This window comes from Lissotriton vulgaris, chromosome 4_1, assembly GCF_964263255.1.
Source record: "Lissotriton vulgaris chromosome 4_1, aLisVul1.2, whole genome shotgun sequence".
Classification (NCBI taxonomy): Eukaryota; Metazoa; Chordata; class Amphibia; order Caudata; family Salamandridae; genus Lissotriton; species Lissotriton vulgaris.
Window position 1 is genome coordinate 801,375,215 of NC_141691.1, and position 24,849 is coordinate 801,400,063.

Genomic DNA, 24,849 nt, shown 5'->3' on the forward strand with positions numbered 1-24,849 from the left:
TGAGCTACTGGCCAGATCCTTCGGCCTCATGGCTCTAATCTGTCCCCCCTCGGTGTGCCTTTCATCAACTTCGTGGCTAGGGAAGGGGTGCCCAGCTGTCGAGGCCAGCCACCGCGTCATCCAAGCTGTCCAGCCTCTGCGTGGCTGCGGACGTGGGAACCAGCATCCTGAGGGTCAGGAAGCCAGCGGTTGGGCCAGTCTACTCTTTCCGCCCGCCGTTGCCACTGCCTTCCAACCCTCCTAGTCTGACGTTTCAGGCCCATCATTGGCCAGTTGGAAGCAGGATTCGCCATCACCTCTTCCACTAGCAGTCCATCACGTCAGACAGGTGGGTTCTGCAGATAGTCTGAAGGGGTTACTCCCTCCCCTACGAGACTACACCTCCCTCCATGCCACCCTGCTACGACCTTTGATGGCACTCGCCTTTTCATCAAAAAGGCACACTTGGCACTTGAGCGCTTCAAGGAATCTTGGGCTACCTGCCAGATCCTTTGGCCTAATGGCTCCAATCTGTCCCCCTCAGTCAACCTTTCATCACTTTCGTGGCTAGGGAAGGGGTGACCAGCCATGTCCTGTCGAGGGGTTACTCTCTCCTCTTTGACACTGCACCTCCCTCCATGCCACCCTCCTAAGGCCATATGTTGGAGGATCATTTGGCGCTTCTCCTCGAGGAAGTTATTTCTCTCTTGGCCAAGTGGGCCAAAGAGAGGGTCCCTGTTCCAGAAGTAGGATGTGGTTGTTATTCCACCTACTTTCTGAGGACAAAGGACAAAGGCCTGCGTACTATCCTAGACCTCCGGTCGCTTGACTTCTTCCTCCGGAAGGAGAAGTTCAAAATGTTCACTTTGGCCCAGGTTATTTCTGCCCTGGACCCAGGAGACTGGATGGTAGTGTTGGACTTGCAGGATGCTTATTTCCATATTCCCGCCATGCCTTCACACAGACGTTAGTTATGGTTCAGGGTAGGCCACAAGCACTTTCAGTTCACCCTGCTCCCCTTTGGGTTTACCTGTGCCCCTCGGGTGTTCACGAAAGTGATGGCGGTGGTCGCAGCTCATCTGCTCAGATCAGGGATACCAGTCTTCCCCTATCTCAACGGCTGGCTGCTGAAGGCAGGCTCGCCTTAGAAAGTCGTCTCCCACCTCCAGACTACGGTGGCCCTCCTGCACTCACTGGGGTTCACTATCAACATGCCCAAGTAAAACTTGACTCCCTCTCAGACGCTCACTTTCATTGGAGCGATTCTAGACACGGTCCAATTTCGGGCCTATCCTCCCAAACAGCGGATCTGGGATATTTGGGCTTGATACCGATATTTCAGGTTCCTGGATTTATGTGAAAATGACTCTGTGGCTGGTGGGCCTTATGGCCTCTGCATCCTGCTGGTGGATCATGCCAGGTGGCATATGCGGCCATTATAGGTAAATGGTGAACCCAATACAGTCTGTAGGACCTGGGTACAATGCTCATCCATCACTACCGTCAAATCTGGTTGGGAAGGAAGAGGGATTTGCCTTTGACCCATTCTTGATTCGTCAGCCACCACTGGAGTTGCTGAGCAGTTTCCTCTGATATCTGGACATAGACAGAAATTTCCCCTGATACTGCACCCACTGGAAGTTCAGGTCCCATTGCACAGCCCGCATATGCCACCTGCTATAGTATAACAATGGTCCTTAAACCAATAATTCCTTAAAGTAAAAAAAATTTACATTTTCATTTTAAATCTGAGCACATATAGATTCAACGCTCCCAAGGAAAACAATGCTTCCACACAATTTATAATACAGAAATATGTGTAGCCACTGTATTTTTTATGAAAAACACAATATATTTATTATAATTCATAAATTTCAGCCAAGAACGTTATTAAAATTGAGGTTGCTCCCGAGAAGGAACGTGCAAAGGAGAGGAAGTGCTCAAGGTAAAGTCAGTGTGTGGAAAGATAATCCCAAAGTGGAGATGTAGTAGAAAATTGGTGCGCGATTGATTCCAAGTATCAATCTTGAACAACTGGCCCAGCAGTAGTTTTACATGGTCTATTTGACATCATTTCTGTACAATCACAGATTGTATTCTTGCTGCACGTAATAGTGAAGGGGTGGATGGGCCAGGTGTATAGGTATATAGTCGTCGACGTTAAACCAACGGTTTAAAATGAATAGATAATACTTGCCTTGCATCAGTCTTGGGAATAATTTAGCTTGCCTCAAACGCCATAATAGCCATAATGTTCTCCTCTGTAGTCTAGAGGCAACTCGATCGTACCTTGCCTTGCATGCCATAAATGTTATAATGTTCTTTGCCAAAGGCAACTTGATCGTAACTTAAATTGATTCACCCGTTTTAAAAGCCACAACCATCATTGTATGAATAAATACGTTTCTTCAACCATGTTTCTAGCTTAATATTAGCACAATAGGACTAATATGAGACCTTAACCTCCCTATAAAAACTGCACAATTCAATTTTTTCCGGATTGACCCGAAGCCTTCCGAGGCTTATGAATAATCCGTCAAGACAAAGGAATAGCGTGACAGTGAAATCAGTACTCCGACGCTACGTTTTTGAACTGCTACCCCCGCCAGCTCACGAGCGGGTAAGCCCCTACACCCATGTACAGGTGTATCGTATTGGATGTCTTAGCTCATTTAGTGAACTAATAGCCACATTTTCACCACCAGATGAGGTTATCTAACCACCTGTTGGTTGCCTCCGTATCCCTGTCCTGAAGAAGACTTGCAGGCCAAGGTCCTACTACCCTATGTGCCACAAGCCGAGTCGAAACGTCGACGACTATATACCTATACACCTAGACCCATCCACCCCTTCACTATTACATGCAGCAAGAATACAATCTGTGATTGTAAAGAAATTATGTCAAATAGACCATGGGTCAAAGGCAAATCCCTCTTCCTTTCCAACCAGATCTGACGGTGGTGATGGATGCGTCACTCCTGGGATGGGGTGGCTGCCTGTGAGAGGCGGGGAGCAGAGGCTTCTGGTCTCCGGCAGAGTCTGGTCTCCTTATCAACCTTTTGGAGCTCTGGGCGATCAGACTAGCACTGAAGTTATTCCTTCCCTCTCTCAAAGGTAGAGTAGTGCAGGTGTTCATGAACAACACCATTGCCATGTGGCACTGGAACAAACAGGGCAGGGTGAGGTCTTGGACCCTTTGTCAGGATGCTCTCCACCTCTGGACATGGCTGGAGCATCAAGGCATATCCCTTGTGGTTTGCCACCTAGCGGATTCTCTGAACGCCAGAAAAGACAAACTCAGTCGTCGGTGCCTGATTGGTCATGACATGCATCTCCATCCGGAGGTGCCTCAAGGTCTCTTCCAGCAGTGGGGAGAGCCTTGGTTAGATCTGTTCGCGTCCAAAGAGAACGTGCAATGTCAGCACAATTGCGTGTTGAAGTTTCCAAGGCGGCCCACACTTGGTGACACTTTTCTTCGCGAGTTGTGCTTTGCTCTCCTCTATGCCTTTCTACCTATACTACTTCTGCCAAGAGTGCTCAAGAAGATCAAGCACATACAGGCTCAAGGCATTCTTGTGGTTCTGGATTGAGCATGAAGAGTGTGGTATTCTGACATTCTGAGCATGGCCATCGATCCTCCAATCAGACTGCCCCTTTGGGCGGATCTTCTGTTGCAGCAGCAGGGGAGGGTTCTTCACCCGAACCTATCCAGTCTCCACCTCCTTACAAGGAGATAGGGCTGCTGCAGTTGACAACTTTCAACCTTCCACCCGAAGTCTGTGGTGTCATCTTGGCAGCCACGCGTCCCTCAACTAAAACGGTATACGCCTGTAGATGGAACAAATTTGTGGCATGTTGCTGTTGATCCCGTTTTTGCCCCTCTTTCAGAGGTTTTATTGTAATACTTTTGTTGGCCCAGCAGGGTTCTGCTTTATGCACCTTTAACCTTTAAGGGTTATCTTTTGGCTATCTCTGCCTTTCTGGGACTTCCAGAAATCAGCCTTCTTTGTTCAAATCTCCCATTGTCAACAGGTTTCTTAAGGGTCCTAACCACTTGTTTTCTCCATCTCCTTTCATAATGCCTCAATGGGATTTAAATTTGGTCTTGAATTTTCTTATATATGCTCTTTTCAAGCTTCTTCATAATTACAAACTCAGGCTTCTAACTTTTAAGACTGCTTTCTTAATTGCCATCACCTCTGGTCGCAGAGTTAGCAAGCTCCAGGCTCTATCACCCAAGCCTCCCTATCTTTCAGTTCATCCAGATAAAGTGGTGCTTGGAACAAAAGCTTTGTTCCTCCCTAAAGTAGTCATGCGCTTCCATGTGGGGCAATCCATTACTCTGCTGACCTTTCACCTGCCCCGCATCCCTTCAAAGGAAGAGGAGAGACTCCACTGCCTGGACCCAAAAAATGTGTTGTCTTTCTATCTTGATCGTACCAAAGAATTCTGGGTGGGCGATCAACCCTTCATTGGCTACGTGGGTGCCAAGAAAGGTTGGGCAGTGCAGAAAAGGACCATTTTTCGATGGGTTGTCCTCCTCATTAAATTGTCCTACACATTGTCAAAGAAGGAACTTACTGTGGGGTTTTATGTTCATTCTACCAGAGCAACAGCAGCAACCACTGTGTTAGTACGTGAAGTTCAAGTCCTGGATATATGTCAGGCGGCAATGTGGGCATCTCTGCACACATTTACCAGACACTACTGCCTAACAGCCAAGTCCATAGGGACAGGTACTTTGCCTCCAGGACTTCCTCGTGGCATCTAAGTTTGCAGACCCTCCTCTGGGATTGGTATTGCTGGGGTATCTATTCTGAATGTAAGGTATCTGCGACTTGAAGTCTCTATCAGATGAATAAGTTACTTACCTTTGGTAACAATGTAGCTCATAGGGACATTATCTAGGTGTATATTCCTTACCACCCCACCCATCCTCCTAGCTCTGCAAACTGATTTCTATGGGCAGGGACTCCCCTAAAGGGCCCTAGTTTTGCAAACTAATGGTCAGTGTCTTTCATGGCTCTGCGCTTCTGGTGTGGAAAGTCGTGTTAAGAACTGACATCAGCGTGCCCTGGCGGTGTCTGTGTATATCCTGCGATGTGCTTTCCGGCACCTATGTCGTCAACGACGGACGCAGAGTCGACTGTCTCCACCTAATGACGCGCAGGCATACCGCTAATATAAAATCTCTGGATCCATACCGACACCTGGGAGAAATTTTTAAGGTAACAAATCTACAACTAGATTATGTCTCTAACAGACACATCGTTACCGAAGGTAAGTAATTTACTCCTCTTCGTGATTCTGATCAGCTCCTTTCCACTCTATGCCACTCCACGCAACTCTAAACTACTCTACACCTCTCCATGCCTCTCTGTGCCACTCCACTTTCCTCTGTGACACTCTGCTAACTTTTAGCGATGCTGAACAGCAACCATGCTGCTGTGCAACATGGCTAAAAGACATTGGCAAAGCCAATAACTCTACCGGAGGTGAGACCTATTGGCTGGTTTCTTTAGCAAATATCACTTTGCACTTTGGGATATTTTAACCTATAACGTTGATGGAGCAAGGATTTGCATGTGAAGCGACTTGCTCATACTCATGAACCTCGAATAATCAATAACGAAATAACCAACCTGTTTTTCTTACTAATTTACCCCTTCATCTATATTGGGAATCCGAGTGAAGCTTGCTTATGTGTTTTCTAATCCTAATATGCTTGCATCTATAATGGCTGCTGCTATGTGGGAATTTCTACTGCGCATGCGTCTGTCATACCCACGTGACATGACGCACTCGCATCTTTGGAGGGAACCTTGTCGCATCTGCGCACTAGGGCTAAAATGGCTGTTCTGTGTTCTCACATGCGAGAAGCTTGCATTGCTGCTTTCGCTAAGCTGTTCGTTCTGCCTAATCCTCCTTTGTCCAATCAAAATTGGGGATCCTTACACTTGCAACATTGGGGGGGGGGGTGGTACACTGACCTGAAAACAGTACAATTAGTGTAGGTTTAGCTAGAGAAATTGTCCGACTTGTCTGAATAGCTGACCTGTCACTGACCCAACGCACTCAATAGGTGACTGAAAGCAGAGAGCTGCGGAGCACTCTGTTGGAGGGTTCAAGAACCCAATCAGGGTTTTGGGAAGTGAAAGTGCTGGCGAAGCACTTTGCTGATAAAAGTTATAATCCATTCAGGTTTTTGGCAGATTCCTTGCAGAGAGGGAGTAGCGCAGGCGTTGCAACCGAAACTGCGGGTGCTGGTCTTAGCCTTTGGTGAACCGGCCCTGATCCAAATTCTGGGGTTATCCTGTCCTGATTGTCCATGAGCTGCACCTGCTCGCCTACTGGCACTGAAGTCTCTGAGGTTCCTCCTGTCTTTTCCAACTGACCCGTGGTCAGGGTTGGTCTTCACTCTATCCTAGGTAAATATAAGTCTGTGTGGGTGATTGTAAATTAACTTGCATTCCTTTTCTCACCTTCCCGAATTTGCAAAGCTTGATTGCATATGTTCCTTTTCTTTTTCCCGTCCCTTGGTAAATAAGAACTTTCATGTATTATTGACTATTAGAGTGTTCCAATTTTCAACCCACCTTTAGCTAATGCGATATGTTTCTATTGGAGTATATGTTCCTTTTCTCACCCTCCCTTTAAGGAGATAAGCTGAGTTTAATAGTATGTCCCAAATCTTACCTTCCCTATAGTTATTAAGCTAAAAATCGAATTGCATAAGTTGTGTTCTCCTTTTCCAACTGCCAGTGAATTGTGAAAGTCTTTGGGTTTAGTATGTTCCCTTTCTTTACCCTCCTTTAATCAAGTTACGAAAGACTGTTTTTCTAAAATTAGCATGTTCCTTGTTTCTACCTTCCCTTTATTTCTAAGTTTCTAAATGATTAGCATACTCTATCTTATTCATAGCTATACGCTGTTTCTGATTTTGGTTATTGATAGTCTGATTGCGTTTAACTTATGGCTCATGACTTATGATGATGATTATGATTAGATAAAGAGTTTGAACCTACCCTGAGTCTGTGTTTTTTTATATAATTACAAATGTTATAATGTTTTGAGTGCCTTCTTCCTTAACTCAACTCCCTGATCCATTGTGTTTAGGTACCTAGTGTCAAAGATTTGTAGGTTACTGGTATAGGAATTAGAGATAAAATCACAAAATACTGATAGTAGAGCGTGAGTTACCTAAATAAATGTTAAGGTATACGATTTGGAATTAATGGCCCAGGTGAGTATTTGTACAAATTCTAGTTGGGTTACCTAACGCGCTCTAACAGTATAGTTTCTTGGTAGCAGAGCTATGGTTAGGGATTAGTTAGAGTTAGGTAGTCAATTAGTTAGTAGGTTAGGTTCATATTTTATTGATCGATCAAATGTGGTATTATTGAAATTTTTATTTGATGCTGCTATATTGAATGTATTAACCAAAATTGTTCGTATCTGTTTTATGTGTTGTCTGGAATCCCTCGGGGCAGAATAGCGGGTGGTAGGTAGAAGCCACCTCGCGTTGAGGTCACTTACCCTGTAGGAAGTTAGTGCATGGTTGGGCAGAACCGTAAGCACTATTTAGAGTTTTCTGTATAATTGTGTGAATAAATGATAGCAAGGAGTTCGCTAGCAAAACTTTTGTTGTGATATAACATAATAAGGGTCACACGGAAGGAGTAGCAGGTTCGTCTAAGCTTGATTGATAGCAAAGGGTTTCGCTGGTGAAACTTTGGCCTCTGTATATATCCAGGAGTGGATGAGTCTGGAGGAGTTGCAAGTTCTCTAATGCTTGTGTGAAGGGTAGGCGGAAGGGTTCTACTCGTAGTATATGAAAAGTAAACAGAAGGGATTTACTTGCAGTGAAATATTTCTTTCCTATCTAGTCACTCGGGTACAGTGGCGAATGTGTTTCCGTTGTTAAATAATAAAATTTACACTTTAAAATTCAAAAGAACTGAGTTTCGAAATACCTTGTGAAGGAGGGAGTCAGTTGCGGAGCTGCGCTGACGTCACTCAGTGCCGCGCTGGTATTGGTCGAGACAGCGGGTGTGTAGCTGAGATAGCATTGTAAAGGAGGGGTGAGCATAGGAGCGTGGGAACTCATCTCACGAAAAGGACGCACACCCATTGGGTGAAATTATTTGAAACAGCATTGTTGGTTGGTTGTTAAGAAATAAAAGACACGCTAGCATTGGAAGCGAATAGTAAACAGAAAATAAGCATTTTTCGTCCATATTTGAATCTACGAGATATATGTGGTATCCAAGTCATCCAGAATATCAACCTGATCCAAGATATTTAGGGTTTGCTAAGGAACGGATGTTAAGAGGCAGACCTAACAATATGTACGGAAGTAAGAGAAAATTGTCCCTTGTGGATAAAGTTAAAAACTACTTTAAAAAAGACAAGCCGATCAAAACCAGAGAAGGAGTCATTATCCCACCACCGAATACTCTTGCATCATTCATGATGTTTGACAGGGGATACCATTCCTGTGTATGGTTAGAGAACTGGGTGGAGTACACAAAAGATGATGGGCTTCTGGCATTTTTCCCTTAGAAGGTACCTTTAATGGAAGAATTTTGTTTATTTTAAGGACCCGAATGAATGACTTACATCCCAGACCTAGGTTAACGCAATATGAGGCATTAGAAGAATGAAAGATCGAAGCTTTTGAGCGAGACAGACCTAGATTGGAGAAAGGACTGAGTAAATTTTACCCAAAAGTTCCACAGATTCGAAAGAAAAACAAATGAAACAATGGAGACAGAATATGTTAGTGGAAGGGCATTACCCAGTACTAATGGTAGAGGAGCCTGTGGGAGGTAAAGGGACTGAGAAAACTAGACATTTGATGGCTAGTGGTGATTCCGATGATGATTACATGGATGAATTATTAATGATAAATCCACCACCCTAAAACGAAGAAACAAGAATAGTAAATCCGAACAACCCGTTCTTTAGACCACCTTGTAATGAGGGGTCAAGCACATCAAACCCGACTGCCCCTTCTTTAAAGCCACCTTTAATTCCGCAAGTGATACATGAGACCTCCATCGAAAGGGTGTTACAAGAAAGATAAAGAGAAGCTTTAAATAAACAGAGAAGTGAATTAATTCAAGAAATTTCTCAATTAAACACAAGTCCTGGAGCTTTGACAATTCCAGTGACTATTGGCCCAGTCGGTCCTTTGTACGGAGATAAACAAGCTAGTCCAAAGGCTCCCGTTATAACTGCATCAGTAATACCGCCAAGAAAAGAGCCACTGATAGTGGATGATCAGGCAAGTGAATGTGAATCAGTGATATCCTTAATGGATTTACCAATAAGGGAACCTGAAGGTGGTTCAATGAGGAAAAACACTCCTTTAACCTCAAGGGAAGTAAAGATAGAGACTTCCTCAGGTACGAGAAGTGCCACTGTGGTAACACCTGAAGAGATAGACAGATTTACCCGAGAAATAGAGAGATCAAAGACACAGCCCAAGCCACTAGACATATATAAATTGAGGATTGAAATAGAAGTAATGATGGCTGGGAATGTGGGATTGGAGAGATGAAATACCCTCAGTGAGGACATATTACTGTTTGTCTGTAAAAGCATCACTAGAAACACAAAGGTGTTTCACGAAAAATTAATGGACACTGCAGCTAGCATGGGAATCGACATTGGTAAATCTAAAGTATTGCAGAAACCCTACCGAGTAGAATTCTCTGACAAAGATTTAGAAAACATGAACGTGTCAGGGCGAAAAGTACAGATCAGAGAGCTGATGAATTTAATGCAAAACTGGGGCGAATTCGAAAAATGGAAAGCAATATGGGCAAAGAAAAAGGAAGAGATTCGATCAAGGCAAATGGCTTCAGAATATGTTTTAAAAGAAGCCGATAAAGTAGAAAAATTATGTCCCATGCGAGAAGTACCAGGTGGAGGCTATGTGCATGTTCCATGGTCCCGACAGGATATTTGATAATTTACAAATGATTTCCCAAAACTTCGAGAAAAATCTGTAGAATGGTACAGACAGGTTGAGAGATTTGTAAAGGTGTCAAAGTGTCTTTTGAAAGACTTAGATGGCTTATTTGACATTGTAGTTCCCGTAGATTTGTGGACAGAATGCAAAGTAACTGTTGATTGGCCTAGTGATGAGTACCCAAGAGACCCAAAGACAGGAGCACCTTCTGAGGATGTAATGAAGAAATATAATCAGGTAATACTTTACCTGAAAAGAAATGTGCCTGCAAAAGAGACAGATTGGATGAAAATAGATAGAACCATTCAGAATAAAGGCGAAACGGTGCATTCATATTATGAACGTCTACTACAGACCTTTAATCAATACAGTGGATTAGACAACATTGACATGAAGGACATGACACATTTTATTTATCGATTTGTGCTAGGATTGAGACCAGAAATGTCCCAATGGATTAAAGACAATAACATTTGTTGGCAAGCTAAGCCCATAGATGAGGTCCTGAAATATGCAAAATATTGTGAAGATGAGCTAGAATACAAGCGGAAAGAATTGAAAGAAAAGGTTATGTGGGCACAAGTAAAATTAGCGGAGCACCAAGAACAACAGCAGAACCAGATGACTACTAATCAGAGTAAGGGCGATGGAAGTGGTGGTAAGCCCATGGGAAAATTCAATAGGGAAGATGCGAAAAAGAAATTCACCTGTCACGGATGTGGCAAGTTGGGGCACTGGAAGGACGAGTGTAAGGCTGTGCAGAATGGTAATGTGCAAAATAATGATTTAAATCCACAGACGCAGCCTGAAGTGCCGCGGAAGACCCAGCAACAGGCAACACAGAACCAGATTTCCCCGGCGCCTATGCCAAATTATAGGAGGAAAGCACAACAGAATGTAGAGGCTCAGAAATGGGAAGGAAGGGAAAAAAGAGATACATCAACCTCACCGTTTCTTTTGAATGACACATTCTTCTGTGAAGAACCTTACTGACGGTGCCTGAGGGGGATGGACGAGGAGTGCGTGCTTGGCGCCTCCTTGCCGGTAGACCAGTCAGGGCCATACATTGAAGGAAAGGTTGAGGGAAATGATGTCACCTTTCTGTTGGACACCCGCTCAACTGTGAGAACAGGAGACGTTCCAAACATACCCCTCACGGGAGAAGCGATCCAAGTAGTGGACGATTCTAATAAACAAATTAGTTCCCCAGTCACAGAACCATTGGAAGTAAAAATAGAGAATTTTAAAGAAATGCATAGATTCGTAGTCTGTGACTCAAGCCCTGTAAATTTTCTTGGACAAGATTTGTTGTGCAAAATTAATTGCACCATCTTTTGCACTCCAAATGGTGTTGAAATTCAGACCCCAGATGAAGATGGAATTTACAAACTAATGTTAGCAAAACGAGAGACTGACATTGCCAAGATGACAATAAAAGATTTACCAGAAGAACTACAACAGACGGTAAAACCAGAAGTATGGGACTTTACAGGGAAGGATGTAGGATTAATGGCAAATGTTGACCCAATAAAAGTAAAGATAAAAGAAGACGCAGTTTACCCAAACACATGACCGTACAGGATGAATATAGAAATAAAGGCAGGAGTTGCAGTAGAAACAAAGCGGTTGTTGGAAGCAGGAATCTTGGAAGAAGTAATGAGCAGTCCATGTAACTCCCCCATAATTGGGATAAAGAAACCCAGCGGTAAGTACAGAGTAGTACAGGACCTGAGAAAGGTTAATAAGATTGTCGTCCCCTGCTGTCCAGTTGTGCCAAATCCTGCAGTGATTCTGTATCAGATACCGTGGGAAGCTGGATGGTTTACTATCATAGACCTATGCCATGCATTTTTCTCGATCCCATTGCACCCAGATAGCAAATTTCTTTTCTTATTAGAATTCAACAGCCATGTCTATGTTTGGAATCGTGTCCCTCAGGGGTACACAGAGAGCCCCTCAATCTTTAATCATATTGTGAAAAAGTGTCTGGAGTCGCTAGTGCTATCTGGACAGTCAGTCTTGGTTCAGTACATAGACAACCTTTTGGTGGCCTCAAAATCACGAAAAGACTGTGTTGTCGATACCATTGCTCTACTGAATCATCTGGGTGAAGGAGGACATAAAGTGTCCCCAGAGAAATTGCAATTTTGTGACACCTCCGTGAAATATCTGGGACATCAGATAGAGAGAGGTGTCAGGAGAGTTACCACAGAGAGAATCAGATTATTAAAAACATGGATTTGCCAAAGACACAAAAGGAGGTCAGAATGTTTCTTGGAGTCGTAGGATATTGCAGGCAATGGATTGTGGGATTCGCAGTCCTTGCAAAGCCCCTGATACAAATGACAAAGAAAAGAGCCAAAGACTCAGTAGAATGGGATGACGAAAGCATGACTGCTTTTGTGAATTTGAGAAACTGCCTGTGTACAGCTCCAGCATTAGGAATGCCTGACTATTCGAAAGATTTTGCACTATTTTGTGACACACAAGACAATTGTGCACTTTCAGTTTTGACTCAGATTCATGGATTAGTGCAACGACCTGTGGCATACTTTTCGTCCACTTTAGACCCAGTGGCCGCCGCATTACCCGGATGTCTGAAAGCAGTAGCTGCAACTTGCATGAGTCTTGAGCAGAATGAATCCATCATTATGGGACATCCTGTAACTGTATAAGTTCCACATGCAGTTGTAATCTTGCTAACCAGGACTAAGACTCAGTACCTCACACCTAGTCGGCTGACTAAGAACGAGAGAATTCTTGTAGGTGCAGGAAATGTAACCATTGCTAGGTGCAACATTTTGAACTCAGCAACCTTACTGCCAAATTCATACAGTGCAGAACTCAAGGAGGAAGTTGAGCATGACTGCATTGATCTGACTGAATACAGTACAAAGTCAAGGCCAGACATAAGAGAGGAGCCCTTGATTGAGTCAGACTATGAGCTGTTTGTTGACGACTCATGCATGAGACATGAGGAAGGAGGTGTAAGCGCTGCTTACGCAGTGTGTACCTTGGGAGGCCCAGTGGAAGCATCCTATTTACCTGGAGTCAAGTCTGCACAAATTGCCGAATTGGTTGCCCTGGCAAAAGCCTGTAAATTTGGGAAATATTGGTAAGTGACCATATTCACTGACAGCCAGTATGGTTACGGGGTGGTAATTGACTATGGCCAATTATGGATGCAAAGGGAGTTCCTGACTTCTTCAGGCACCCGCATCAGAAATGGTCAATATGTGAAAGATTTACTGGTAGCAATCCAATTGCCAAAAGAAGTGGCTGTGGTCAAGTGTGCTGCTCACAAATCTGGCAATGACAAAGTGACAGCTGGTAATCGATATGCAGACCAGTTAGCCCAACATTGTGCAAAATACAAAATGGCTGTAAACAAAAAGGTTGAGGTGGGCGGCAACAACTGCCAACTTATGTTACTAGATGGTGTGGATACATGGGAAGAAGTGAGAAAATTGCAGAATGCAGCAGAACCAAAGGAAAAGGAACAGTGGAGGAAGTTAGGGTGTAAGAGAAGGGCTGAAGATGGTGTAATTATTTACCTTGACGACACAGTGGTGTTACCCAACTTCCTGCTTGCTCCTATGGCTAGGTTGATTAATGGAGATTCACATCTGGGAAGAGATGCTATGATACGTCTGTTCAGACAAACATGGTTTAATGCGAAATTCAGGAACATAGCAGAAGCACTCTGCCAGAGGTGACTGATTTGTCAGCAAATGAACCCAGGGAAGAGAACAGTGGTATTGCCAGGAAAGATTGGAAAGGGAGAAGGTCCTTTTATCCGATTGCAGATTGATTTCATTCAGTTACCCCCTTCTCGAGGACTAAAGTATGTACTTTTCATTGTCTGCCTGTTTTCAAAATGGGTGGAAGCTTACCCCGCACGTAAGAACAATAGCATCACTGTGGCTAAGCTTCTACTTAGAGAGTTTATCCCACGGTTCGGATTTCCAGTGAAAATTGAATCTGACAGAGATAAACATTTTAACAGTGAAATAATGGGTCTAATTGGTGAAGCATTTCAAATTAAGCAAAAACTGCACTGTGCATACCGCCCACAAGCGTCTGGAGTGGTAGAACAATTGAATGGTACTATAAAATCAAGATTGGGAAAGATGTATGAGTCAACTTGATTGGAGTGGCCAGATGCTTTGCCTCTTGTTCTGATGGGACTTAGAAGTATTCCAGATCGGAATACAGGCTTAAGCCCCCATGAAATACTGATGGGAAGAGCAATGCGGCAAGCATGGGTGCCAGGACACAGACTGCTAAACATATTTGATGATTTAGTACTTGAATACTGCAAAGAACTGGCTGACCAAGTGCGTTCTATCTCTCGCCAGGTTGGGGAAGACGCTGTCACCAGACCAGCAACTCCAGCGCATGACTTGAACCCAGGGGATTGGGTTGTACTTAAGAAACATACTCGTAAATCCTGTCTCAAACACAGGTGGAGTAAACCCCGACAAGTGATTCTGATCACCACCACAGCAGTAAAGTGTGCAGGAGTTCCACACTGTATCCATGTCAGTCATACGAAGAAGGTGACGGAAACTGATGAAACAAAGGCTGAAGGTTGAGCAAGTGAAGGGTCTCAAGAGATCGATCCTGAAGAGGCTGAAGAAGAACAACCGAGCACCAGTCAAGATGATTGGATCCCAATAATCGACATACCAGCAGAATATGTTCGAACAAGAAGTCAAACTCACTTAGACAGACAGAGTGATAGCGAGGATGAGACAGGAGTAGAGCAAGATACTCAGGTCATTGAAATTCATGTCAAAAGTGACTCTGAGCAGGATCAGATAGGGAAAGATCAGGTAATCAATACTCCACCCAGAACTCCTGAATCTGAAAAGTGACAGATAGAAATTAGGGCAGAAACTCAAGCAGAAGAAGATCAAGAGTTCGAAGAGCTTGAGCAGCACCAGGTAGGAATAGACAATTGTGTTCAGGACGCAGAAAGTGAAACAGACAAAAGACAAATCCAACAGATTCCTGAACAAGGCCAGTTTAGTAACCAGGCAGAAGAAACAGAGATAAGACCTGGAACTAGTCACACAGGAAGGGAAGAAGAAGACACTGAAGTCAATGTGCCACAACTGAGCGAGAATAAAAGAACATTCGAAGAGGGCCAGAGCACAGTGCCAGTTAAACGATTCAGAAAAGGCGACAAATGGCCTAGATATGTCAAGAGACTGAGACTGCGTTTAAAGAAGATTAATGAAGAGCCTGAACAAGTGGATGAGGTAACAAGCCAAACTGATCCACCTGTGATACAACCCAGTAGAAGAAGTCCACGACTAAAAAGACATAATAACAAATACAATGGCCCGAGTGGACCTACATTGTTTTGAAAGATTTTGAGAACCTGGAAATAGGTGACGAAACTGATGAAGAATTGATTTCTGATCCAACTACCGAAGAAGTAATACCCACCTGAGTATTACTCAGGGCAAAGACTGTGTAAAAGTTTCAAAGAGGGGTTGATATTCCTTTAGACCAGATTGCGGATTCAACTGTTAATGGAAGACCGAAAAGAAATTGTGTAAGAACATGCTGCAAAGTATGTTTATGTAGTGTAGCACTAGTACTTATACTTTGGATAGGACTAGCCATAACTATTCCTTACATGATGAGTAGAGATACTAATTTATACCCTACTAAGTCAGTGACAATGGACACAGAAGAGCTGCAAACAAAAGATACACCACAAAGAGTAGATACACAAGAGAAAACACTTAGCCTTAGACAAACTAAAATAGACTTAGACGCACCAGATGAGGAAGGACTGCACTATGATAGAATCAAAAACAGAACTCATTTAAATGTATTTGCAAACCTTTTAGTAAAATATGTAGAAGCAATGGAGATAGAAGACTGTTATATCTGCATGAAGCTGCCCACTTCAGTAGCGGAGGGTGTGACATACCATCACTTGCCACTAACATATGGAATATCCTGTTGTATCTTAGCTAGCTTATTTTACAAAAAAAGACCTTTACAGTATTATTATTCTAAATCAGATGTGATATTTTCCAAACTTCTTGTACGTAGAAACCTAAACCCTGTTCACACTACTAGAGATGTAGCACGTTATATGAGTGAATATTTCCTAACCGTAGGGAAAATAGATATAGGTGATGCACACAGAAATAACTTAACATGTCTATTACATGAAAACAAAAAGATATTTCTAAACATGGTAGAAAAGAGAAGAGAGAGTTTCCAAAGAAAAGCAAATGACAAGAATCAGAAAACACCTAAATGGGCTGAGAGTATAGGGAGCACCTCAAATGGTGGAGCTAACGCTGCTATGTTGCTGGATTTCGAAAGGAATGGGAAACTTTGTCTTCACAGAGAAATGACTAGTTATTATAACAACATATTCATTGGTTCCAGTAAATGTGAGCACAATTATAAGGTAATCGGGGTTGGGGTTTCAAAGATGGGGCAGAACCTGTGTTTCCCAGAATTTATTATATATGTAGGAACAAGGCTTATTTCAAATTACCAGCTCACTGGTATGGACGCTGTTATTTTGGTATTGTTTTCCCAAAGATATACCATGTGGATAAAATTACTGGAAACAATGAAGGAACTAACGGATTAGTACGTAGCAAAAGAGAAAGTGTTGGAGAAATAGTAGGTGATATATTTAGTGCATTGATACCTACAGTGGGAGTGGCTCTGAATACACACAGAATCTGCAAATTGTCAACAGTAGTAGATCAGTTATCAACTGACACTGCTGGAGGTTTCCTGATGGTCAATACCGAATTGGTTGCGATCAGATCTATGGTTTTACAAAATCGACTTGCTCCTGACACCCTATTGGCAAAAGAGGGAGGAGTCTGTAGAATGTTGAAAGCGTAACATTGTTGCACTTACATTCCAGACAAAAGTGTTGACATTAAGAAGTATGTGAAAAACATCACTCATTTGGAAAGAGAGCTCAAAGCACTAGAGGTTGATAGTGCCTGGAAGAGGCTGACTGATGGTCTCTCCTCTGTAGGTAGTTGTTTTTCTAATCTAGGTAAAAGTCTTGTGAGTAAAATACTGATGCCAATGGCGGGAGTAGGTTTAATAGTTCTAGGGATAATAATTTACTGCAAATGTCAAACACAAGAAGAAATATTCAAGAACTAGAATTAGAGGAAATGAATAGCCAGATTTATAAAATGATGAAAAATTCTCATCCAATCAGAAATAATGAGAAAAAGCAGAATAGAAAGTTTGAAGAGATTGAAATGGGTGAAATGTGAAATGTTGGCATCTGTTTAATTAATTTGTGATGATATAAAATATCATCAAAGAGGGCTTTGATGGAGCAAGGATTCGCATGTGAAGCGACTTGCTCGTAGTCATGAACCTCGTATAATCAATAACGAAATAACCAACCTGTTTGTCTTACTAATTTACCCCTTCTTCATCTATATTGGGAATCCGAGTGAAGCTTGCTTATGTGTTTTCTAATCCTAATACGCTTGCATCTAAAATGGCTGCTGCTACGCGGGAATTTCTACTGCGCATGCGTCTGTCATACCCACGTGACATGACTCACTCGCAGCTTTGGAGGGAACCTTGTCGCATCTGCGCACTAGTGCTAAAATGGCTGTTCTGTGTTCTCACATGCGAGAAGCTTGCATTGCTGCTTTCGCTAAGCAGTTCGTTCTGCCTAATCCTAATGCTATAGTTTATTTTAAAGTAATTAATATAGAGTAGAGCTTCATGGTATACAATGTAATCATTTATTATTGTGTTCTAAATTGTTTCCTTTTACTTTTCATGTATCGTATTCATTAGGCCTGGGAGGTGCTTACTACTCCATTTTGGAAGTCCTTTCTGCGCATGTCACCCTGCGGAGGAAAAGATGAACTCTGCAGCATTGGAACCCAGCCAGATGGCAGCAACAGCCAAGATGCGCCTGGGAACTCGACCTGCGACCCAGCTAGAGGGAGCTGAACTGTACTGAAATTTGTTACAATTGTATTCAATGTTATATTCACCATTGTTAACCAAAAGGCATATGTCATGAGAAACTGGAATTTAAGGGGCGTAGACAGAATTTGAATAAGGAGTCTGAGAAAGTCTAAAATTTAGGTGGTGTGATGATCTGTTCTCCTCCTTTGTCCAATCAAAATTGGGGATCCTTACACTTGCAACATTGGGGGGGTGGTACACAGACCTGAAAACAGTATAATTAGCGTAGGTTTAGCTAGAGAAATTGTCCGACTTGTCCGAATAGCTGACCTGTCACTGACCCAACGCACTCAATAGGTGACTGAAAGCAGAGAGCTGCGGAGCACTCTGTTGGGAGGTTTGAGAACCCAATCGGGGTTTTGGTAAGTGAAAGACCTGGCAAAGCACTTTGCTGATAAACGTTATAACCCAATCGGGGTTTTGGCAGATTCCTTGCAGAAAGGGAGTAGCGCAGGCGTTGCAACCGAAACTGCGGGTGCTGGTCTTAGCCTTCCTTTTCTCACCTTCCCGAATTTTCAAAGCTTGATTGCATATGTTCCTTTTCTTTTTCCTGTCCCTTGGTAAATAAGAACTTTCATGTATTATTGACTATTAGTGTGTTCCAATTTTCAACCCACCTTTAGGTAATGCGATATGTTTCTATAAGAGTATATGTTCCTTTTCTCACCCTCCCTTTAAGGAGATAAGCTGAATTTAATAGTATGTCCCAAATCTTACCTTCCCTATAGTTATTAAGCTAAAAATCGAATTGCATAAGTTGTGTTCTCCTTTTCCAACTGCCAGGGAATTGCGAAAGTCTTTGGGTTTAGTATGTTCCCTTCCTTTACCCTCCTTTAATCAAGTTACGAAAGACTGTTTTCTCTAAAATTCTAAATTTCTAAATGATTAGCATACTCTATCTTATTCATAGCTATAGGCTGTTTCTGATTTTGGTTATTGATAGTCTGATTGCGTTTAACTTATGGCTCATGACTTATGATGATGATGATGATTAGATAAAGAGTTTGAACCTACCCGGAGTCTGTGGTTATTATATAATTACAAATGTTATAATGTTTTGAGTGCCTTCTTCCTTAACTCAACTCCCTGATCCATTGTGTTTAGGTACCAAGTTTCAAAGATTTGTAGGTTACTGGTATAGGAATTAGGGATAAAATCACAAAATACTGGTAGTAGAGGGTGAGTTACCTAAATAAATGTTAAGGTATACAATTTGGAATTATGGGCCCAAGTGAGTATTTATACAAATATCTAGTTGGGTGACCTAACGCGCTCTATCAATGTTAAAATCGAAACTTCAAATCCCAAAATGCATTGTTCATATTGTTAAAAGCCATGTCCACGTAAAGGTGTCACATATGACATGGTGTAACATGGGAAAATATAGCAGTTAGGTATTCCTTGCTGCTGAGCTTGCACTTAGGGAGGTCCTCATTTTGTCCTCCTCACCTCCCAGGGATATCTCCAGTAACTTTAAATGCAGCAGTGTTTCCTCTGGTGCAGCTATGAATGTGTGCACACGTCTGGGGTGCTCTGTGTGTTCATGGTGCTGTACTGACATGAGCTGCAGGAAGACGGGACTTCTTAACCTTGGTGTTCAATCTGTTCCTTTAAATGCTATACTAATTGAGTATAAGTTATTTTTAACATGGCTGTATTTCGCTCCCGAGGGCACTGCCTCTGCTATCTTTCTCTCCGAGAATGTTTTCCGTCTAAGATATAAAATGCAGAATGTGCGGTTATGTTTTTTTGTAATTTTCAGCCTGCTTGTGTTTATTGATTCACGCATTATTCTGTTTCTTGTTGTAGTTGACACCAGGCTTTTACGTCTTCAAGGTTGCCGTATCAGGTGAAAATGCTTTCGGAGAAGGATTGGTCAATGTGACCGTGAAACCAGGTGATCCAATTTACTTCCAGTATAATTCATAATACTATACTTCACAGATTAGGACACAATACATCAATTTCAATATAAAAAAGAAATATCTGGTGTGCTTTTTTTCATCATGCCACAATTCAAAATTGTATGATGCACATTTGTTGCTCAAAAATACACGTGTAATGGTTTTTGAAACCTAAGGTTATTTGTTATGAATTTAGACTACAATGTCTGTGGTTGTAGATGAAAGCAGAGCAGCACCATTAATAAAAGCGCATTATCAGAGCATGTTTATATATTTTAGATGTTGGTGTGTAGATTTGTGGATGTGTAGAACTCAGTGAATTTTCCAATATGCAATATTTCACTAAGTATGGGGGGTTTGAAAACTAGTTTTAAAAGTTTTTAAAAGTAAAAAAATATTTCGACATGTTAAACACCTATGACAGGTTATGCTAAGCTACAGCTTTATTGCTGTCCACTGCCACCACATGTGAATAGTCAACGAACAAAATAATATAGAGTATAAGTGAGTCACCCAAAAACCTGCATTCATATTTTGGGGCAAAATATTTTTTTATTTGTTCATCACAATTATAAACATACACTAGCCTACTCGCATTGGCTGGCGACGGCAGAACAATCTAAATGGATATCATTTAAAGTATTGGCTCCCAAACTGGGGTCCACGGACCCCCAGGGGTCCATGACACAGTCCCAGGGGGTCCACAGGCAGCAGTTGTAAAAGCATTGCAAAAATCCCTGTATAATCAGCAGTTTTTGGGCAGCAATTAAAGTGTCAAGATAACTCAGGTGATTAATGTACATGCTGGAAAGAGATTGGGTTTTGTCCCGTGGCAGCTTTGACTCATCTAAGGAAGCGTAGATGGTTAATATGCCTGCTGCAAAGAATGTCTACAATGCATTAAAAAACTGTATTTTGTTTTTGCATAGCTCAGTGGGTTACTGCTTTAGCCACAGAGATTATTTTGTTATTGTGCAGTTCACAAGTTCCAATCATAATCTAGCACAGTGAGCTATAAACTGCCATCAAAGAGTTGCATGCATCTGCATGGTACAAGTTAGTAATTTATGCATTTTCCCAGTCTTTCATTATCCCGATGCTGCTAAAAAGGTTTGTTTGGGTAGAAATAAATCCTTATTATTGAAGTCAATGCTAACCTCTGTGTTATTTTCTGAATCCTGAGTTTCTGCTTCTCCAGACCAAGCACTCCTAAAAAATGCCTACCAGTATGGATGACATGTGAATCCTACACCTTGTAGTCCACTTTGCCTTAAGTAACATTTTCTATTCACTGATCTACACATGTATGATTCATTGTCCGTATGTGTGTGAAGTGTTCCGACACCATACAGTGGTATGAGAGGTGCTATAAAATAAATTAAAGACATGTGCTATGGAGAGATGGGATGCCCTGCTGAGGGTAGTAGTGAGGGAATCATTGAAGCTTGTCAAGCATTGAAGATTGACAAAAGGTTGTTGTATCCTGGTGCGTAGTAAGGTAATTATTTACTATGCTTTAAAAGCTCATACAATTCAATATATGATGTCAAATGTCTTGTCAAATGCACCATTTCCCCAAAATTTTCTTGGGGGAGAGCCCCCCATAGCCCCCTTTGCAGTGGTCAGGCTCACTCGCTGCACTTGGTGTGCACTGTACAGAGACTGGTCTGACAACATTTGCCAGAGCAACTTTAGGTTTATAGTCCAGCCTTGGCAGGAGGAGAAGCCGCGGGCAGCAAAGCAAAACCAAACAATGAACCAACAAGTTAGTTGCGAAATGCAGCACTAACCTTCTCATTAAGATTTTTCGACTTTTGCAAATATTTTAATATAAAAATACTAAAATCTTTAGTAATTTAAGTCTAGTTTTTGTTTGATATGCACATGTGTGGGTTTTTTTTTCGAAAACAGTTTTAATGTTTGACATTTAAATCACTTAAATCATAAAAAGTGCTTGGGGGGTCCCCTGCTTCCAGCAGTGACTCAATGGGGGTCCTCAGGAGTAAAAAGTTTGGGAACCACTGATCTAAAGACTAAGGGCCAGATGTATCAAAGGTTTTTACCCATTCTTTGTCTATAGGAAAATGTGTTCATACATAAGGCCCCAACCCGCTGGAATTATCCCCCAGGACCCTCGGACAGGAGCGCAACAGAGGTCCCTGCAGCCCCCAGGGTGCGGAGACGCCCCAGGGTTCCTTGTTTAGGAGGGGCTTCCCTCAGCCCGTAAGCCATTGCATTGCATGCCCATTAACACGCACAGACAGTGCAAGTAATACAAAGGAGACAAGTCAGGTAGATGTGAACGGGGGTGAGGGGGTTGCGAGGAGCAAAGTGGATACATTAGGGCCTGCCACGTTGAGCAGTCCAAGGTAAAGCATTTTACATTGTCAATTACTTCCATATCATTATATTAAGACTTGTAACAGCCACATTTTTAAAAATGTAAACAGTTCAAATATTTATCACATTAAAAGACAGTTGGGTAATAAAGCATGTTAATAGTACAATAGACCAGACTACATTTTAACAATCTGCAGGGGTGGAGATTTGATTCGGTGGGGGGGTTTAAGCGAGTTCCTCACTGGACAGGTCATTTATAATGCATAGGCGGATGTGGGTTTGTCTGAGTCTTTCTGTTGGACTCAGGATGAAAACGGCTCATAGAAGTCTTTGGGACAGGAGCAAAGTGGCATAAGGTCCCAAAACGTAGTCGCCCTCTGGAATATCTAATGTCACAATGTGCCTATTTAGATGAAGCAGGAGGACAATACCATCTCCATCTTGCATGTCTCTTAAAGCTGCATAATTTCTTCAATCCTTTTCTTGCTGCATTTGTGATGTCGAAGTACTAAGTCAAGAGGTATTCAAGGATTGATGCCCAGATATTCTCATAGGGCTCTTGATTATGCTCAAGTAACAAAATGTCTTTCTCTACCCCAGAGGAACCTTAGCATCTGTAGCAAATCTATGAGATCTGTGAATCTGAACTGTCCTCATATGGTGGTCCTAGGCTGCCTGTTGGCTCACAAGGCCAGAAACATTTCCTTCCCCGGCACAGATAAGGAGGATATGTCTGATTGTTTGATAATCCCAAGAGTACATATGCTGGGAATCTATGAATATATTTGTTGAATATAGAGTCAATTGCTTTAACAACAACTTTATAAAAGACGTGGAGTTTCGCCATTGCTAGAGAATGTGCACCAGCATGTCTGGAATTCCACATCTCGTCGGTACTCTTCCAATTTGTGTTCATGCCATTCAAATTTGACGGCCTGAGGCACCAATAGAAAATCATTTTTTATATGGTTTCTCTTCTTGCTGAGCTTTTTGCTTTGGTCTGGATTCTGAAGAAAAACAAATCTATTTTCTTGCTTTTAAACACATGTCCAAGAGATTTCCATGGGATTTCTCCATTTCCAAGTTTTGATGCTGTGCTGTGTTGCATACATTTTTAGTAAATCTTTCCCTTAAAGTTGTTCTGGTTATAGGTGGTGAGTAAAGCCCCCATGCTCTGTGATTTCTTTATAGCGAAGAAGATGTGCTATATCTGTGATATATTTATCCCGCTAATCATCTGATCAATGAATCACCACTGTTTCTTCAGTTCCACCCTCTTTCATTCTACCATAAATTGTAACTATGCTGCCTGGAATTATTTGTGTTTTAAATAACAAGTGGACTCAAATATTTTTGGTCAGGGACCTTTTGGGCGTAGCAGTTTTATATGAACAGTGGCCCCTAACAACAGAAAAAGAGGAAAGGGATAATATAGACATAGAATGAGGTCTATATATATTTTCAGTCCAGCCATACAAAAGAATCTTTTAATGTCTTTATAGAAAAAAAATCACACAAAAAGAACATACAAGTGAGGACACATTTTGTCGTAAAAAATAAAAGTAGGAGAAGAAAGCTCAATTTTCAAAGCAAATACAAAGTGCAACACCATAGTACAATACAATCAACAATTATGAGATTATCCAGGTGTACAGAGTCAACGACGTTTCGATCCCACTTATCTTGATACCGGGATCATCATCAGGACATAAGAATATATGCCTGAGACTAATGCCTGTAAAACGTTCCTTTCAGTATAGCTTATCCTGGATGGAACTGGGAGCAACTGACATGGCAGAGGCAGGGCCGCACGCCGCAAGAAACCCCTAAAGGGTTTTGGTGGGTCCCATAACAATGCAGGTCCTCAGTATTCATCACAAGAGAAGAACGACACAGACTGCACAGTAAAACATAAAGAGTATCTGTTCCCATGAGAACCCCCCCTAAACTCCAGCACTCATAGGCGTGTTGGATTGGACTAGCCATTATTCGGGTGCTTAAATTTTTTGGACATTAAGAACTGGACTACCATTCTTCTCTTGTGACGAATATACCTGTCGAAGGTCATGTGAATTCATTCAGCCATTTTATCACATCTGTTTCAAAAGTCTATGGAAAATGCTTTGGTGGAAAAGCGTGGGTTGGACCCCCCTTTATTCTTTCCACCCTCTTAAATAATCACCACAAACTTAGCATCATCAGCCAATGTAGAAATGAGAATAGGTCTGTAAAGTTTCCTGGAGATTCATCAAGCAGTGACAAAGTAATGTCAAGCAAAAATCTGAGGAATTCCTATCTTTCAGAATCCTAACTATACCTACACAGTGGCTAATGCCACTCTTTAATGACTGTCTATCTATCCGTATGTCTGTCTGTCTGTCTATCTATCTATCTATCTATCTATCTATCTATCTATCTATCTATCTATCTATCTATCTATCTATCTATCTATCTATCTATCTATCTATCTACCTATATACATATATTGCCAACTGGCGTCGCCATTAGGTTGTTATAGTTAGGACAAAGTTTCCATAGGTCTGCTAATTTTGTCCCCATTTAACAAACCGTCACAAAATGTTCCCAAAAAGTTCCCACCTGCTTGTAGTTGTACATGGAAAGTTTCAGGGTGATTCGACAAGCGGGGACGGG

At 42.1% G+C, this 24,849-nt stretch overlaps 1 protein-coding gene across 1 annotated transcript in view; it reads left to right on the forward strand.

Moving 5' to 3' along the window:
• Positions 1–24,849, forward strand: part of KIAA0319 (KIAA0319 ortholog) — a 993,525-nt gene that overhangs the window by 685,496 nt on the left and 283,180 nt on the right. Inside the window, exon 7 of the mRNA XM_086965138.1 lies at positions 19,763–19,850. Within this exon, the coding sequence (XP_086821264.1) occupies positions 19,763–19,850 (88 nt within the window). The remainder of the gene's footprint in view (positions 1–19,762; positions 19,851–24,849) is intronic.